The 18129-nt window shown below is 34.9% G+C and overlaps 1 protein-coding gene across 2 annotated transcripts in view; it reads left to right on the top strand.

The window, feature by feature from the left end:
- The window catches only part of Klhl13 (kelch like family member 13), a 182222-nt gene that overhangs the window by 143953 nt on the left and 20140 nt on the right, over positions 1-18129 (top strand). For both annotated transcript variants that reach the window (XM_077106678.1, XM_077106679.1), the window contains 2 exons: positions 15770-15902; positions 16451-16647. In XM_077106678.1, the coding sequence (XP_076962793.1) occupies positions 15770-15902; positions 16451-16647 (330 nt within the window). The remainder of the gene's footprint in view (positions 1-15769; positions 15903-16450; positions 16648-18129) is intronic.

Below are 18129 nucleotides of genomic sequence, written 5' to 3'. Positions count from 1 at the left end.
TTTCTTGTGTTATTACACTCTGTAGAACCTCCAGAAAAATGCTGAATAAAATTTATGAGAATGTATGTTCTTGCTTTATTTTTGATATTATGGGGAAAAGCATTCAGTCTTTGGGTATATATAATGTTATTTGTAGATTTGAGGAAGTTCCTTTTTAGTTTTAGTTAGCTGGGAGTCCCCACACCCAATCAGAAACAAATGTTGAATTTCATGTAATAGGTATTGAGATGATCTAATAATTTTTCTTTTTTCGTCTGTTAATATGGTCAGTTATATTGATTGATGTTTGAATGACAAAGCAATCTTGTAGTAAAGGCATAAACCCTCCTTGGTCATGATGGAATGCCCTTTTAAAATACTGTTCAATTTGATTTGATAAAATCTTGTTGAGAATTTTTATATGTATGCTCCTGCTGAATTTTGATCTTGGTTTTCTTTAGTTGTCTTTGTCTGGTTTTGTTATTAATGCTAGCAGCTAATGAATCAATTCAGTAGTAGAATAATTGACTAGTATGGGCCAGGCTCTGGGTACAATCCTAAAAAGAAAAATAAAGATGACTCCAACCATATGGAATAAATTGGAATGTATCCCCTTCCCCTAATAATCTGAATGTGGTTATGAGTATTGCTGTTCTTTTTTCTTTGTTGTTTGGTGTGTCACATCAGTGAAACCATCTGAGATTAGAGTTTTCTTTGGGGGAAGATTTTAAATTCAATTTTATACTAGTATGACTATTTGGGCTTTCTGTTTCTTCTAGAGAAAACTTTAGTAGCTGTGTCTTTTAAGGAATTTGTCCATTTCAATTGAGTTGTCAAATTTTTCAGCACACACTTGTTCAAATTTTCTGATCATCTTTTTAATATTTGTAGAATTAGTAGTAATATTATATCTATCAGTCCTGGCATTTGTAGTTTGTACTTTCTGCCTTCTCCCCTTTGGTCAGTCTGGCTAGAAATTTTTATGTTCATGGATCTTAAAGAAATCGCTTTTGGTTTTATTGTGTTTTCTCTATTTTCCTGTTTTATATTTTATTGATTACTACCGTGATCTATTATGTCCACTCTCCTTTTTAACTTACAATTAATTTACTCTCTTAGTTCAGGTTTCCTAAGGGGGAAATTGTGGTCTTTTATATGAGACCTTTTTAAAAATTTTATAATATAGACATTTACTTGTATAAATTTAATCTTAGCTATAGCTTTAGCTCTTTCCCCCTTTCCCATACCCCCTTTTGATACATTGTATTTTCACTTAGCTAATAATGCTTTCTATTTTCCCTTTTAAATTCTTCATGGGTTATTTAGAATTATATAATTAAATTTCCAAATATTTGGGGACTTTCCAGAGACCTTTCTGTTTTTGATTTCTAATTTAATTAAAACTGGTCAGAAAACATACTTTGTATGACTTAAATACCTTAAAAATTTTAAAATTGCTTTATATTTTAAAAAGTCTAGTATTATAGCTCACAATATGATCTGTCTTGGTAAAAGTCACATATGTGCCTGAAAATAATTTGCATTCCCTTATTTGGTGAAGTACTCTATAAATTTGGACTAGATGAAGTTGGTTGATATGGTTAAGTCTTACTCTATAAATTTTGACTAGATGAAGTTAGTTGATATAAGTCTTCTGTATCCTTACTGATTTCTGTCACTTTTTAAATTCAGTTTTTGAGAGAACAGAATTGAAATCTACCACTGCGATTGTGAATCTGTTTATTTATCTTGGTAGTTCTTTCAGGTTTGCTTCATATATTTTGAAACTCTTGTATTACACATAAGCATTTAAGTATTTTATGTTCTCTTGGCTTATGTTCTCTGTAAATAATCTTTGCTCTGAAATCTATTTTGTATGTTACTATAGTCATACCATCTGTGTTTTAGTTAGTGTTTACTTGGTATATGTGTTACCATACCTTTACTTTTTATTTTGTAAATTGGAACAGAGCAAAACAAAGTGATTTTTATTTGCATATAATTTTGAGTTTTAGCAAATATACAGTTTAATTTAGTCACTACAATTATGATGCAGAACTATTACATGATCCCAATTTATTCTTTGTTATTACCCTTTGGTTGTTACCTCCCTTAAACCTTGGAAATTACCTGTTTTCTGTCATTATATTTTTGTTGTTTTGAAAATATTTTTAAAATCATACAGTCTATAAACATCTGAGAATAGCTTCTTTTACATAGTCTAGGCCTTGAGATCCATTCACTTTGTCATGTGTATTAGTAGACTGTTCCTTTTATGATTGAGCAGTGTTTTGTGTTATAGAACTTCATGGGGTTTCTTTTTTATATTCTTCCACTTCAACTACCACCCATCTCCCTGGTACTTTCCAGTTACCTACACTCTTTTTGATCTTTCTACCTGAAACTGGAGTTTATTTCCCCTGTTATGCCATGTACTTAGAACAACTACATCCATGTCCTAGGTCTAAGGACACGGAGAAAGTAGAAACATTAGGTATTCACCACAAAGAGGCCATCACAGCTCCTATGACCAGAGAAGGTTTTTCTCATTCAGAGTTTTAGGCATCTGCTACCTTCACTTTCACCACTATCAATGTTCCCACCATCACTGCTTTGGAATTGCCTGGGAATTAGGAATATGTTACCAGTGCCCCTTTCAGTTTGCAAGATGCCCTAAGTCCAGGCCTGGTATCCTGGAGGGATGTGGGTGGGGAGTAGGGATGGGGTAGGGACTCACCATTAGTATAGTATACCTTTGCATTTTGATTTTCTTTCCCAATTCACCTACTATTAACATTTTTCATTTACTTTTTAAAAAAATATTTTTTAGTTATACAAGGACACAATATCTTTGTTTATTTATTTTTGTGTGGTGCTGAGGATTGAATCCAATGCCTCACATGTGTGAGGCAAGCACTCTGCCACTGAGCCACAACCCAGCCCCTTTTTTCATTTAATCTTAAGGCTTGAGAGGTGATGCCAGAGCAGCATTTATTTTAGAGCCAACTTTTCCCTAGTACTAAGGCGAAATTCTTTTGTGAACTCTAAGGCCCCAGCATTATGAGCTTTCCATTCCTATGGTTTAAATAGGAACTCTTCCCTCCCCTTTGTGAGTCTTAGAGATTGTTCCATATGCTCTTTTGGGTGGTTCTTTCCCCCCAAATTCTCTTATTATTTACCTGCATCCTTGAGAGGGGCTATTTTCAGCTGTCTAACGCCCTCTCTCTGTGCAGAATTCTCTTATATTTTGCCCCACAGATTTAGCTGTGTTGATCTCCTCAGACTCTCAATCTTGAGAGAAAGCTGGGTTTTACTTTAGTTCGTACTCCCTGTATCTCTATCTGGAATCTCTAGGTAGTAAATTGTAACAATTATAGGGCTCACCTTATTTGTTTCTCTTTTTTTTTTTTTCATGGATACCTCTCCTTTGATCATTTTAAACTACTTTTTTCATACATTTTTTTTCCTGGTTTTAAGGTCTTTCAGAGGTAACTAAAACCAATCTCTGTCTCTCCATCTTCACTGGACACAGAAATTTATAGGCTATAATTAAGTGCTAAATTATAAAACCCAGACTGAAGTCACCTAATTATTTTAAAGGAGATTTGTTTGGAGATCACTTTACAAAGGAGGTCAAATTTGATCTAGCATTTGAAGGAAGGAAGATATTCCATGTGAAAAATAATGGCATAAATGAAAGCTCTAGAAAAGGAGTAAGCCTGCATTTTTACCAGTGAGACAATATGGAGAACTGGATAAGATGAGTTATAGTACATAGGAAAATAATAAACATAACGTTTGATAATAAAGTTGGGCCAAATAAGAGAAGTCATTGAAAACCAGGAGTTGTGATATAATACAGTGATAGAGAACCATTAGAAATATTCTAAACTCTGAGCAGTGTTATTATATAATGAGAGCAGAGTTTAATATTTATATCAACTTTTATGTTCAACCTGTGTATTCTTTTTAACATAAGTACATCTGTTCTCCTTCTTTCCTATGAATAAAATGAAGAGTGACTTCATAAAAAACATGGCTGGTATTGTTTTGATCAAATACATTACATTTATTTTAGCACTGAAGTAAAGTAATTTCATAACATTCTTTTCTTTAGTTTTTAATCTTTATTCATAAAACATACTTTTCTTCAGTAATTTTTATTGCTTTTTTCAGTATATATTTCCTGTTTTCTCTACTGCATTTTTGAAAATTACAGTCATCAAAACTAGTTCTTTTTAATGCAGAAGTTAGTGGAAAACAAGTTCTTTTTAATGCAGAAGTTAGTGGAAAGATTTGCTTGTTAGATTGTTTTTAAAATATATTTTTAGTTGTAGGTGAACACGATACCTTTATTTTATTTATTTATTTTTACGTGGTGCCGAGGATTGAACCCAGTGCCTCACATGTGCTAGGCAAGTGCTTTTCCACTGAACTACAACTTCAGCCCCTATTAGATTGTTTTTTCCACACCTTACAGTATCACTGTAGCTTTTCCATAATGGAATTATATTTCATGTAAAAGCTATTTACATCTAATCAACTTTTTAAGGAAACTATTTGTGTCTTGTCTGTTTTCCATATTATAATTCTAAAATGCCAACTCATTATCTTCTGTTTAAATATGGTTATTATAAAGTTTATCCAACTCATTTAATATATTTTAGTCTTTCAGGGTAGTAAATATATATCTCCCTCTATTTAATAGCATTAAAAGTTTTGATACATTGGGTAAATTTAAGTCAGAGGAGGAAAAACACATTTTAATACCTTTTTTTCCTCTCAAAAGGATATGGAGGATAAAAAGAAGATATGGGGAGATTGATAGAATATAGAAAGGGAAATATTAAAGACATTAAGGACAGACAAATCCCTCTTAAAATCAAGGTCCAGAAGAAGTAGAAAAATACAAAACTAAGAAAAGTGTTGAATTTAAATCAACATAAGCAGTTTTTAAGGACAGTCTAGAAAGCTAATTGGAAATTGAGCAATTTACATAAAGCAGAGTTGTTTAGGTACATAGTTGACTAGCATATAGAGATAGATAACATAATTTATAGAAATCTTTTGAGAAGAGTGAGTACAAATTTGATGGAAGATAATGATTTTGCAATGAAAGGATTAATTTTGAGTATTGAAGCTATCTTCATGACTCTTCCTAGAGTTAAATGGAGGAAAAAATAATAAGAGTGAGAGTAAAAAATAAATATACCAAAAAACAGGTGGACAGTGTGAAAAAGAATGACCTCCTCTTTTAATGTGTGTACTCCACTAGAAGCTTACAGTTTAAAAGTTAGAGAAATGACTATTTTCTGCTATCCAACAGTGTATATTATGGAAGGAACTTTTCTTTAAGCAGATCTGGGATATTCAGAAAATGGCATACAAACAAGATACCAAGAGTGTGTTAGAAAACAATCTGAATTAACAGATCTCATTTTGATAACGATAGTAATAATCTGAAATAAAATTGGCAAATACAAAATTGGATGGTGAAATCATTCATTTATGCATAAAAAATAAAGGTTGTGAAATGTATAGAAAGCAAACTACTTTACATGCAGTGAAAATAAGTGTAAAACCTCACAAGAGCATACAATTTGCCAAAGGTAGATAAATTAAGCTTAGAATAGGAAACACTTAAATGTGATGAAAATTTTTGAGGCATGTCAGTTTCTGTTCTTCTGGGACAGCAGATTATACTGAGAAAGGGTAGAACATTTTTTTTATAATACTGTAAAAGGATACAAATGACCAAATTTGTGAAGAGGGTTAAGGCTTTTGATGTCTTAGCTGATCTGAGTTATCCATATTTTGAGGATTGTGTCTCCATGTACAATTTTAATGTAATGTGGACAAAATAAGAAATGATACAGTTAATGATACAAGAAGAATTAGCCATACCTTTTTTTTTCAAAGAAAAGAGAAGAAATAATAAATAGTAGGAATGGAGCCTTTCATGTTACTCAATTCTAAATGTTATATATTTGTAGGAATATTTAAAAGGCAGGAGAGCTAGCAAATGAGCCAAGAAGTTTTTTTGGTTTTGTTTTAATGGTATAAAACAACCAACTGGATATAATCATTGCTTTTGAATAAATGGGGCTTGAATTTTCTCAAAGATTACATTTGCTTCAGAGAAGATCAAAAAATTATTTGATGAATGAAAATAAGGGAAGAAGACACACAGTACTTAATCTCATCTTACTGATATCTTGACATCTCCTTTTTGCTAGTACCCTGGGTATATTTCTCCCAACAAAAATCAAATCTTTTAACTTAACATGAGCTATCAAAATGTTAAAAATACATATGTTTTCTAGCAAACAACTCCATTTCTGAGAATATCTCCAACAAATATACTTTCAGAAGTGTGTGTGTGTGTGTGTGTGTGTGTTGCAGCATTGCTTACAATTTCAAAAGTTAAGACACAGTCCAAGTGTTCAATCAGAGTAATTTATGAGTAATTTATGGTGTGTCCCCATTATAGAATACTTTGCATCCTCTAAGAAGATTCCAGAGAGGTAGAAGTTTGCCCATATTATCTGCTCAAGTGAATTTTAAAATGCACAGCCATGTATATGGTCTCCCATTTGAGCTTTGCTTTTAATTTTAAACATATTTTTTTGTATTTTGACTTTTAAAAGCATATATTTAAAAATTTTAACCTGAAATTTATTTGAGGGAATTTAAAAAAAATCTGCACTCTCTGGAGTCAACCTTTTCTCCCTAAACTCTGGCTAGGTTTCTTTTCTCTGACACTTTTCCTTTACCATCTACACAAATAAGCACCTTGAGCATAGTTCATTTTATTATTGAGAGAGGTATCACAAATAAATTTCTACTTCCTAGTTAACTTGTCGACAAAGTGCAAATTCTACCCAGTACCAAGTGATGGCTTCTGGATAAAAGTTGGTTTGTTTGTTGAATTCAAAGATGCTAGTCCCTAAACTCTTCCAGCTGAAGGACTTCTTAGTTGCTTAACTGTCACCCCCCACTGCAGTGTACTCATTCAGTACTTCCTGATGCTTATGCATTTGGAAGGTGATTCTTGTAAACTCATTACACTTTAGATTTCATATATGAATCTTAAAAAGAGTTACTTTTTACCTTTAGCATGGGATTATTCCCCCCAAATTGATGTTTCTTTTCCAAGATGAGCTATTGTTCTCTTCATTCTCCTTTTCTGAATAACAGGGTAATAGATAAAGTAGGGGTTGTGGAGTATATGTTTGTGTTTACAAAGTAAAATGCACATTTTTGAAAGATATTATATTTGTTCACAAAAGCATAGGTCATTCATTCTTGGAGCAAGACAAATATGATACATAATCCTGTTCTAAAGTATGTGTGTGTGTGTGTGTGTATAAAATGTAGGACTATTTCTCTCTTCCTAGAGGAAAGGTAACTACGGATCAGATAACTTCTTTGAAGTTCCAGTTCTTTAGATTCAAGTATTTTCTTTAAAATGTAATTTTTAAATTATAATTGCCGCTGTCTGGCTGGGCACAAGATCACGAGCCACTCAAACAGGAACAAACTTTATTTGAAAAAAACCGCCAATAGCACGCCCGTGCCCGGGAAGCTTCCCGATCCACCCACGCGGCGTTCTGTTGGTTCCTTCCCGGAACTCTAGCGCAAGCGCCTCCCCGGAATTCCCTCCTACTGCACTTTCCCAACCAATGGGAACTCTCCAGGAGTCCCGCAGCAGGAGTCCGGTATCCATATGAATGTAATTTTTAACATAATCATATCATCTCAATGGCTAGCTGGCATCACCTTTCAATCAAAAATGCCATGCATCATATTAATTGGCTGTGGCTCCCAGCATCTCCCCCCTTCTGTTTAATTAAGAAACAAGTAATGTGGCTAGGGACTGTGCCTGTTAGGTTTGTCCAATTCAACATATGGTTCTTACCCGTCATTGGAAAACTGACCTTTAGGCGTCAGCCTCCTGTCTTAGGTTGATACCATTGCAATTGGATCATACCCGTCACTGACTACCGGTCCAGCAAATAGCCATACTTGTGGATAGGCCTATGCACCAGTGGGGGGGTGAGGTTCTTTGCCTCACCTCTGTTGGCCCCCAGATTTGGCCTTGGTGCCAGTGGGGGGGGTGAGGTTCTTTGCCTCACCTCTGTTGGCCCCCAAAATTAGACCATCACTAGTAGAAGGGAGGAGGATACAGAAATGCCACAACACCACATCAATTGACGACTCCTAGGGAAAATTGCATCACTGGTGACACATCAGCAAAGATACGCCAGCATTACCATAATTTGTTGTATCAACAGATAGATCACAGTGCATACAAGTGATACATAGTCCAGGCAAGTTTTGTAAGCAGTTCAAAGTGGAGGAATCTATCAATATGTCCATTTCCTCCCAAGATCATTGATGTATCAGTTTATACAGTTTGTTGTGATAATTATCGAAGAAGTTGTAGTTTGGTTTCATCTTTGTCTTCACCGGCACTGGGATGAAAAATAGGAATTCTGACAATGATGTTAAAGAGAGAAAGAAAAAAAATGTAACATTTTAACAGGTACTAAGAAAACATTTTTTTTTTTTTTTAGAACAATTTACATTATCTTGAACAGAATTATTAAATATAATGAAAAGGAAAGATGAAAATAAACAAACAGATTTGTTAACCTGCTTATTTGTACACATATTAAAATAATTTTTAACAGCTGTTTACCCAATTTAAATTAAACCATTAAAATTACGTGAATAATAAAAAGTACTTGGATCCATTTTTTTTATGAGCACTCCTCATATATGATCTATGGACATACGCACATATAGACACATAACACAAAACAGAAGTGTGCACATATAACATACAACACATAAGACAATAGTAAAGGCCTTGTAGTTTCACCTAGGTGAAATCTCCATTGCAATGTTAAAAACTCCACAGTCAAAAAATAAAACTGATCAGAAAAACATCAACCTAGGTCTGTATGAGCTCAAAAATAAAATAGAACCTTATGATATGGAAAAATGCAATAATAAAATAGATATTGAAAAAAGCATCCTGGTTAATCAGTCGCAGATGTAAGAATGGCCAAGCTGGAGTTCTGGATATCAGCTGTTATGGATTTGAGTCAAATCATCTTCTTTTTGATCTGTAGAAATCGTTTTAGTTAGTCTTTCTGGAATCCAAATCGGTTGCTGTTCTCCCTGTGGAAACACACAGACAGAGCCCCGACTCCAGACAATCACTGGATCAGGACCTTTCCATTGTCCTGTTAGAATATCTTTCCAAAGAACTTTAGGCTTATGCACATTTTTTGGATACATATGCCTTTCCGCAGCACTAAGTCCTGATGAATCCAAATTTAAAAAGTTTAGAGTAAAGAGGGTTATTTTAAGTTTATCTTTGGGGGATATATACCCCTTTCCAATTCCCTCCTTTTGTTTTAATAAGTACATTTTAATAGTTTGATGAGCTCTTTCAACTATGCCTTGTCCCTGTGGATTGTATGGAATTCCTGTTATGTGAGTAATGCCAAATGATGAGCAGAATTGTTTAAAAGAGGTAGAAGCATAACCGGGACCGTTATCTGTTTTTAACTGTTTTGGAACGCCCACAGTGGCAAAATTTTGTAAGCAATGAGCTATAACATCTTTAGTTTTTTCTCCGGCATGAAGGGAGCCCATCAAAAATCCAGAAGAAGTATCAACTGTAACATGCAAATATTTTAATTTTCCAAATTCTGGCAAGTGTGTGACGTCCATCTGCCAAATATGGTTAGGTATCAGTCCTCTAGGATTGACTCCAAGATTAACTTGTGGTAAAAATGTCACACTATTTTGACATTGTTTTATTATATGTCTGGCTTGTTCTTTAGTTATTTTAAAACGTTTTTGTAAAGTATTAGCATTGACATGAAACCTTTTATGAAAATTTATAGCTTCTTCTATTGTGGAGAAAATATGTATGTCATGTGTAGATTTATCTGCTAAATCATTGCCCAAACTAAGGGCTCCAGGCAATCCTGTATGTGCCCTGATATGTCCTATAAAGAATGGATCTTTTCTGTCCCAGATTAGACTTTGTATAGTGGAAAACAAAGAGAAAACAGTAGAAGAAGGGGAAATCCTACCTGCATCTTCAAGGGATACTATAGCATTAACTACATATTGACTATCAGAAAATAAATTAAATACGGAATCTTTAAACATCATAAAAGCTTGTAATACTGCATTAAGCTCTACCTTTTGAGCTGATTGTTTGGGTACTAAAAATGTAAAAGTTTGATCAGGGGTAACTACTGCTGCTGTACCATTATTTGACCCATCAGTGAATATATTTGGAGCATTCATGATAGGGGTCTTTCTTGTCATTTTTGGAAAAACTACAGGATGCTTAGACCAAAAAGACAACAAAGGATTAGATGGCAAGTGATTATCAAATGAAACATTAGATTTACACATGATTATTGCCCAAGTATTTAACTCATTGGCTAACTCATCAATTTGATCCATAGTATATGGAGTAATAATTTTATTGGGAGAAATCCCAAACACTCCCTTTGCTGCTTTTATTCCTTTGAGTATTAATTGTCCTACAGCCTCAGGATATCTAGTAAGAATAGTATTAGGAGAATAAGATAAATGTATCCACAATAATGGACCTTCTTGCCAAAATACTCCTGTAGGAATATTTTTTGTTGGTAGTACAATAAATAATAAAGGCAAACTTATATCAATTCTATCCAAGTGCATATTTTCCATATATGTTTCAATGATTTTTAATGCCTTTCTTGCTTCAGGCGTTAACATGCGGGGTGAATTTGGATCTGATGGACCTTTTAGGATATCAAATAAAGGTCCTAGCTCTCCTGTTGGTATGCCTAGATAAGGCCTTATCCAATTTATGTCTCCCAATAACTTTTGAAAGTCATTAAGTGATTTGAGTTGATCTACTCGTATTTGAATTTTTGGTGGACGGACCATGGTTGAGGATAACAGAACTCCTAGATAATTAATTGGAAGATTTAATTGTACTTTATCTATTGCTATCTCTAGATTATAACCTTTTAATAAATTTGTAAGTGTGGCATAACATTCTAGCAGTGTGTTTTTATCTTTATGTGCCAATAACATATCATCCATATAGTGAAATATTTGTAGTTCAGGATTTTGATTTCTAAGTGGTTGGATTGCTTTGTTAACATAAATTTGACACATAGTTGGACTATTAGCCATCCCCTGAGGGAGTACTTTCCATTCATATCTCTGATCAGGACCTTCATGATTTAGTGCAGGGATAGTAAATGCAAAATGTGGACTATCCTCAGGATGAATAGGAATTGAAAAAAAACAATCTTTAATATCTATAGCTAAAACATACCAGGTTTTTGGTAAAGCAGACAATTGGGGAATCCCTGATTGAGCAGGTCCCATAATAACCATCTCATTATTAATGGCTCTTAAATCTTGTAATAATCTCCATTTACCAGATTTCTTTTTAATAACAAAAATGGGAGTATTATGGGGAGATATGGAAGGTTGTATATGTCCTTTTGCTAATTGTTGTTTAACCAGATCATGGGCTACTTGTATCTTTTCTTTAGTCAGGGGCCACTGAGGAACCCACGCTGGTCTTTCTGATTTCCAAGTAATTTTTATTGTCTCAGTGGCCCTTTCTGAAAATCCAACCCATGTCTGTCTGTTCCTTGATCTATTTGAATTGGTGCTGCTATATTTTGTCCTTGTTTTCCTAATCTTTTTTCTTTTTTAAAACCTTGTTTAGCCCTAGTAGTGGGCGCATTAGGATTGATGTTATTTGTTAACGTTAAACCCAATTGATCTAGGACATCTCGTTCCCATAAATTTATAGGAAGATGATCCAATACATATGGCTGTATAGTTCCCTCACATCCTTCAGGATCCTTCCAATCTAATACCATTGCACTTCTATGGGGATTAGTAGCCACTCCTAGGCCTCGAAGCGTTTGAGTGGCTTGTTGTAATGGCCAATGTTTTGGCCATTCCTGACTAGATATGATGCTAAGGTCTGCACCTGTGTCCAGTAGCCCATTAAAGTCGTATCCTTGAATATTTAGTTTTAGCATGGGGCGAGAATCTAAATTTAAAGACAGCATAGCCCAATCTACACCTGTGGAGCCCAATCCCCTGGTACCTCTTTCTACAGTACGACTAGAAAATTTATCATGTAGGCTGGGTATTATTAGTAACTGTGCTATTCTATCCCCTGGTGAGATAACTGATATGCCTCTTGGAGAACTAGCTATAATTTTTATTTCACCTTCATAATCGGGATCAATTACCCCGGGACTTATCATAAGTCCTTTTAGTGTGGAAGAACTGCGTCCCAATAATAAGCCTACCGTTCCTTGGGGAAGAGGTCCTTTTACTCCTGTGGGAATGATTTGAATTCCCATCTCTGGAGTTAGTACTGCTCTTGCGGAGGCGCAGATGTCCAGCCCTGCGCTCCCTCTAGTTTGTCTGATGAGGGATTTAATGGATAATGTGTCCTGGGCACTACCTTGATGGTGCTGCTGGGTTCCTCCATTGCCCCGTATATTTGTGGTTTTGGGCCCCGGAGCATTGGGCCCTCCAGTCCGTTTTTTGGCAATGAAGCCTGATGCCTTTCTCCACGATATCGTGGGTAAACACTTGATCCTTGTCCGTTTTTTGATAACGGAGTGCCCTCTATGGTAGTTTGAGAACGGCATTCATTAGCCCAATGTCTCCCTCTACGGCATCGTGGGCAAATACCTGGTATTCTATTCCTTTGATACCTAGCTTTGTTAAACCCTCCTCCTATGGGGCAATTCCTTTTAAAATGTCCTGTCTGATCACAATTGTAGCATGTTTTTGGCCTGGCATCTAAAGCCTGTTGTACTGCTGCTAAGACTTGTCCTTGTTCATTAATGTCTCTACATAATTTAATATATGTGTTTAAATCTTCATGTTTCCATGGTCTAATGACCTCTCTGCAGCAACGATTTGCTTGGTCATAAGCCAGTTGTTTTATAAATGGCATTGCTTGTTCTACATCTCCAAATATTCTAGAAGCTGTCTGAATAAGCCCATCTACAAATTCAGCGTAAGGTTCGTTAGTTCCTTGTATTACCTTAGATAACTGTCCTTGTAAATCTCCATGCCCCTGTAAAGTTTTCCATGCCCTAACTGCATCTGCAGCAATTTGTGCGTATACACCAGGATCATATTCAATTTGTTGCCGTTGACCCTCATAAGGTCCCTTTCCTAACAACATCTCCAGATTTCTTTGAGGGTAACCGGCTGCTGTATTTCGCCTAGCTGTCTCCATGCAGAATTCTTCATTGGCAACCTTCCATAACAAATATTGTCCTCCATTTAGCACAGATCGACACATGTTAGCCCAATCTGCTGGTGTCATGTCTAAGTTGGTAATAGATTCGACCATGCTTATGGTGAAGGGTGCTTGCGGGCCATAGGTTGTTACAGCCTCCTTTAATTGCTTTACTGTTTTGAAATCTAGAGCGCGGTGAATTCGTTGCCCTCCTGCCTGCTCAAGTACAGGGCATGCTAGTCTTTGGGATCTTGCCTTAGGATTTTGTGCATTAACTACAGGAATTGAGGGCCGCTCAGCTGCAGATGGAGCTGTTGGTTGAATTACGCCCTCTGGTGATAGAACGGAGTTAGTAGCAGCCTCCTGTTGTAACTCCCCAACTGATGGTCGTTTTTCCTCTAAGCTTTCTTTCTTCAAATTTTCCTCTGTCTGACTAGCTGGAGAGACCTTTTCTTTTGTTTGACCTGACATGTTTTCTACCACAGTTTGGACCTCTAACAATTTACTTAACAGTTTTTCGGTTTGTTTTTTACTAGTTTCTAATCTACTATAAAGGTAACGCAACCCAGTAAGGTAGCATAAAACAAAGCCGAAACAGAATGAAACAAAAACGGAGCAAAGAATAGTTGTATCAATTTTCTCTTTCTCCGGGCCAAACAACTTCAAGCCTTGAGCCAACCATTTTTCCCAGTTTGCCTGAGAAAATTCTAGGGATAGGCAGCTTGAAACAAAAACAAAATAAATCAAAAGAAGAACACATTGTTTTTTGAAATGGTCACCCATTCTGTCGCCTTCCCTCAGGGGCGAGCAATTTTACTCACCTCCAAGCTTCAGGCGCTCCCCGTACAGGGCCACCAGTTGCCGCTGTCTGGCTGGGCACAAGATCACGAGCCACTCAAACAGGAACAAACTTTATTTGAAAAAAACCGCCAATAGCACGCCCGTGCCCGGGAAGCTTCCCGATCCACCCACGCGGCGTTCTGTTGGTTCCTTCCCGGAACTCTAGCGCAAGCGCCTCCCCGGAATTCCCTCCTACTGCACTTTCCCAACCAATGGGAACTCTCCAGGAGTCCCGCAGCAGGAGTCCGGTATCCATATGAATGTAATTTTTAACATAATCATATCATCTCAATGGCTAGCTGGCATCACCTTTCAATCAAAAATGCCATGCATCATATTAATTGGCTGTGGCTCCCAGCATATAATGAGAAATTTAGACTAAGAATTATATTATACATATGTGTAGAATCGATATTTTTAAAAATGTGTTCTTAGGATGTTATGCCTTTTGCTTCTTAAATCTGTGACTCATAACTTTATTTAAAGAAATTTTTATTTGTGGTCATTAAAATATGAAGTTGATTCATTAATCCTTTATGTTGGTTCTTGTTGTTGTATTATATTATTGTATCTCTATCTTCCCAATTTTTTAATAATGAATTATTTCTATATTTGAATCTACATTCTCAGTCTTGCCAAAATCTTCATACTTTTGGCCTCATTATTAAATTTTATGTTGCCTCTTTCTGATGCATTTTGCCAGCCTGCTATAATCTCTTTGACCTTATTATTTTTAATTGACAAAATCGTATATATTCACTGTGTACCACATGATGTTGTAAAATATGTATACATTGTAGAATCATACTTTTATGATCTTAAAAGTGTTTCCTTCTCCCCAAAGGGGCAAAGGAACAATTGCCTCTTTGCTATTGGTTGGGATCATAAGTGGTATAAGTGAAAGATTCTTCTTATTATCAAAACCCTATCTCTCTTCCAAACTATGGGTGCTATCATGTTAATTCTCTGCTAAACCTTTAAGCATTTGGGGACAGTTAAGAATTATGTTGCTGCTTCCTGGCCTCCTTTTACCAAAGATAATTAAATTTCAAATTGAAAGATAATTGGTCAAGCAGCAGCAATGTACCAAGTATTGGAATTTTTATAGCAAAGTCCTTAGTTCTCAAAGAGAGAGAACTATCTGATTGGTAGAAAGTACTCCTATCTTGTATTTAATGCAGATAGTCTCTCCTTTTTCTCTCAAAAAACAAACCCCCAAATCTTTCATTAAAGTCCTATAATAGGGCTATTAATATATTATTATGGAAAGGAGTGTTGTCCAGTCTAATACTCTTACTCTTTGGACAGGAAAACAGAAGACTACATGATTTATTTTTCCAAAACAAGGTAGAATCTCATGTTTGTGTAAATAATTGAATTTATGTACTTAACCTATTTGTTCTTACTCTAAATAGGCCTAAATAGCCCTAAAATTTTATCTTTTTCATACAATGAAATAATATATACATTTCTACATATCAAGAAAGCTGTTTGATTTTTTTTCTTCTCTGGAGTAATTATTCTTTTGGCTTTATTTTCGAAATACGTTGTTCCACATGACTATATAAATAGAATTTTAGCCTGGAGCTTTCTAACCCTAACCATTCATTAGTGGCTCAAGTTATATTCTTGTTACAGGGCTTTGACCAGCTTCGACTTGAAGGATTGCTTTGTGATGTGACCCTGATGCCAGGTGATACAGATGATGCTTTCCCTGTGCATAGAGTCATGATGGCATCTGCTAGTGACTACTTCAAGGCTATGTTCACAGGTAGCTTGCCTTTTTAAACTCTGCATCCACATTAAAACAATATGGGAAATTTGTGTTTAAGTCTTTTTATTTCTAATTTGAAATTCAGTTATTTATTCAGTTATTACTTTCAAAGGGAATAATCACCAGTATGTGTAATCGTGAGTGGTGCTATACAGCTGTGCATGAAAGTACATGAAACTTTAAAAAAAAAAGTGATGCACTTTTTCATACATTCATCTTTGTTTCACAGCTTTTCCTTTTCATATCTGAATGGGTCATTAGAGGCTCTATGTCTGACTAATATAATCTTTGATCCATCAAAAGATAGGAAGTGATAGGAGAACATTTTAGAAGTACTTGCATCATATATTACCTCCATTAGTATAGAGATGAGCTTCTTTAAGCACTCTCTTTTAATTGTAAAATGTGCAAAAGCCTGGTTCTGGTATGAATGCTTATACAGAAAAGACTTTTCCTTGATTGTATTGCATCTAATTAGCAGCAGAAGTGAGTTTGACCTTAATTATCCACCTTCATTTAATTGAATGTCTTTTTTTATATTTAAGGTGGAATGAAAGAACAAGATTTAATGTGCATTAAGCTTCATGGTGTGAGCAAAGTTGGTCTAAGGAAAATTATTGATTTCATTTATACTGCAAAACTTTCTCTTAATATGGACAACCTTCAAGACACACTGGAAGCTGCCAGCTTTCTACAAATTCTGCCAGTGTTGGACTTCTGTAAAGTATTTCTCATATCTGGGGTAAGATATTTTCAGACGTTTTTTGATAGATTCCAATTGTAGCCTGTTTAGAGTGTAGATATGTGCAATTTGCCAATAGAATGGTGTCACATAGTATGTGGTCTAGAAACAAGATTAGATTAAAACAACTACATTTTTACTAAACACTATCATTTAACAAAAACTTTCAGTGTAATCAAATGACATGGAATACTAAGTGTTCAATAAAGATATACCTTAGCCTGTTTGATAATGTTACATACCTTAATTTGGTTCTATTCATCTTAATGATTTTGACAATAATCTTTAATGGAATCCTATGGAAATGTAATCTGAGCTGCTAGAAGTCTGTTAAAATATTTTTGGCATTTTTTTTTCCTTCTTTTAGTATAGGAGTTAAGATCTAGAACTAAATTTATGTGTAGACTGTAAAGATACAAGTCTTGGTCTCTTAGGAACATATTAACTACTGAATAGTGTTTAGCCTTTTTAATGACCAATCAGTGGAGTACTTAGCAGTCACCCAGTTTCTCAAGATAGTGTTTTATTTTAGTTGAGATCCTTAAATTTGATTTTGTGAAACTAAATGCCTGGGCTATACAGAAATATTCCCAAGATTCCAGAACACCTAGAGCTAGCTTTTATGATTAAGAATTATAGCAGTAGTCATTTTTATATATTTTCTGAATTATTTATTTATGGATAGCATGCTTTTTTATAATTGGTTTTAACTAATATAAATTTTAATATTGGTAAATGATTGCCATTTGGCTTTTAAAAACTCAACATTTTTGAACATGCAATCCTCTTTAAAACACTAAGTTTCAAGAGAGCATGTGCTTAATTATTTTATTAATCAGACAGTCCTTCTCCATCAATTGATGAAGGGATATACTGGTATATACAGACACAATGTAATATTATTCAGCCTTTAAAAAGAATCAAATTCTATCATGGATGAGCCTGGAGGACATTGTGTTAGGTGAAATAAGCTAAGCACAGAAAGACTAGTAACATCTGTTTTCACTCATGTGGAAGCTAGAAAAGTTTACCTCATACAAGAGTAGAACAGGCAAAATGAGATCCTAACTAGAATAAGATATATTCCATGCTTATATAATTATATCAAAATGGATTCTTCTGTCATGTATAATTAAAAATATACAATAAAAGAGTAGAATAGAGTTTGCTAGAGGTCCAGAAGGATAGGGGTGTGGGAGGTGTGATATAGGGAGAGGTTGGTTAATGGGTACAAAAATAAGGTCAGATAGGAAGAATAAGTTTAGTGGTCTGTTATACAATAGGGTGACCATAATTAGCCATGTATTTTAGATTTCAAAACTGCTATGAGAAAATTGTGAATACTCTCACCACAAAGAAATGATAAATGCTTGACATGATGTATTGTAATTTGATCCTTATATAATGTGTGTGTGTGTATATATATATGTGTGTGTGTGTGTGTATATATATATATATAGAGAGAGAGAGAGAGGGGGGGGG

The sequence above is a fragment of the Callospermophilus lateralis genome, chromosome X (genome assembly GCF_048772815.1).
Source record: "Callospermophilus lateralis isolate mCalLat2 chromosome X, mCalLat2.hap1, whole genome shotgun sequence".
NCBI classification, from domain to species: domain Eukaryota; kingdom Metazoa; phylum Chordata; class Mammalia; order Rodentia; family Sciuridae; genus Callospermophilus; species Callospermophilus lateralis.
Note: the sequence above shows the minus strand (reverse complement) of the source record. Positions and strands in the feature narration are given on the sequence as shown.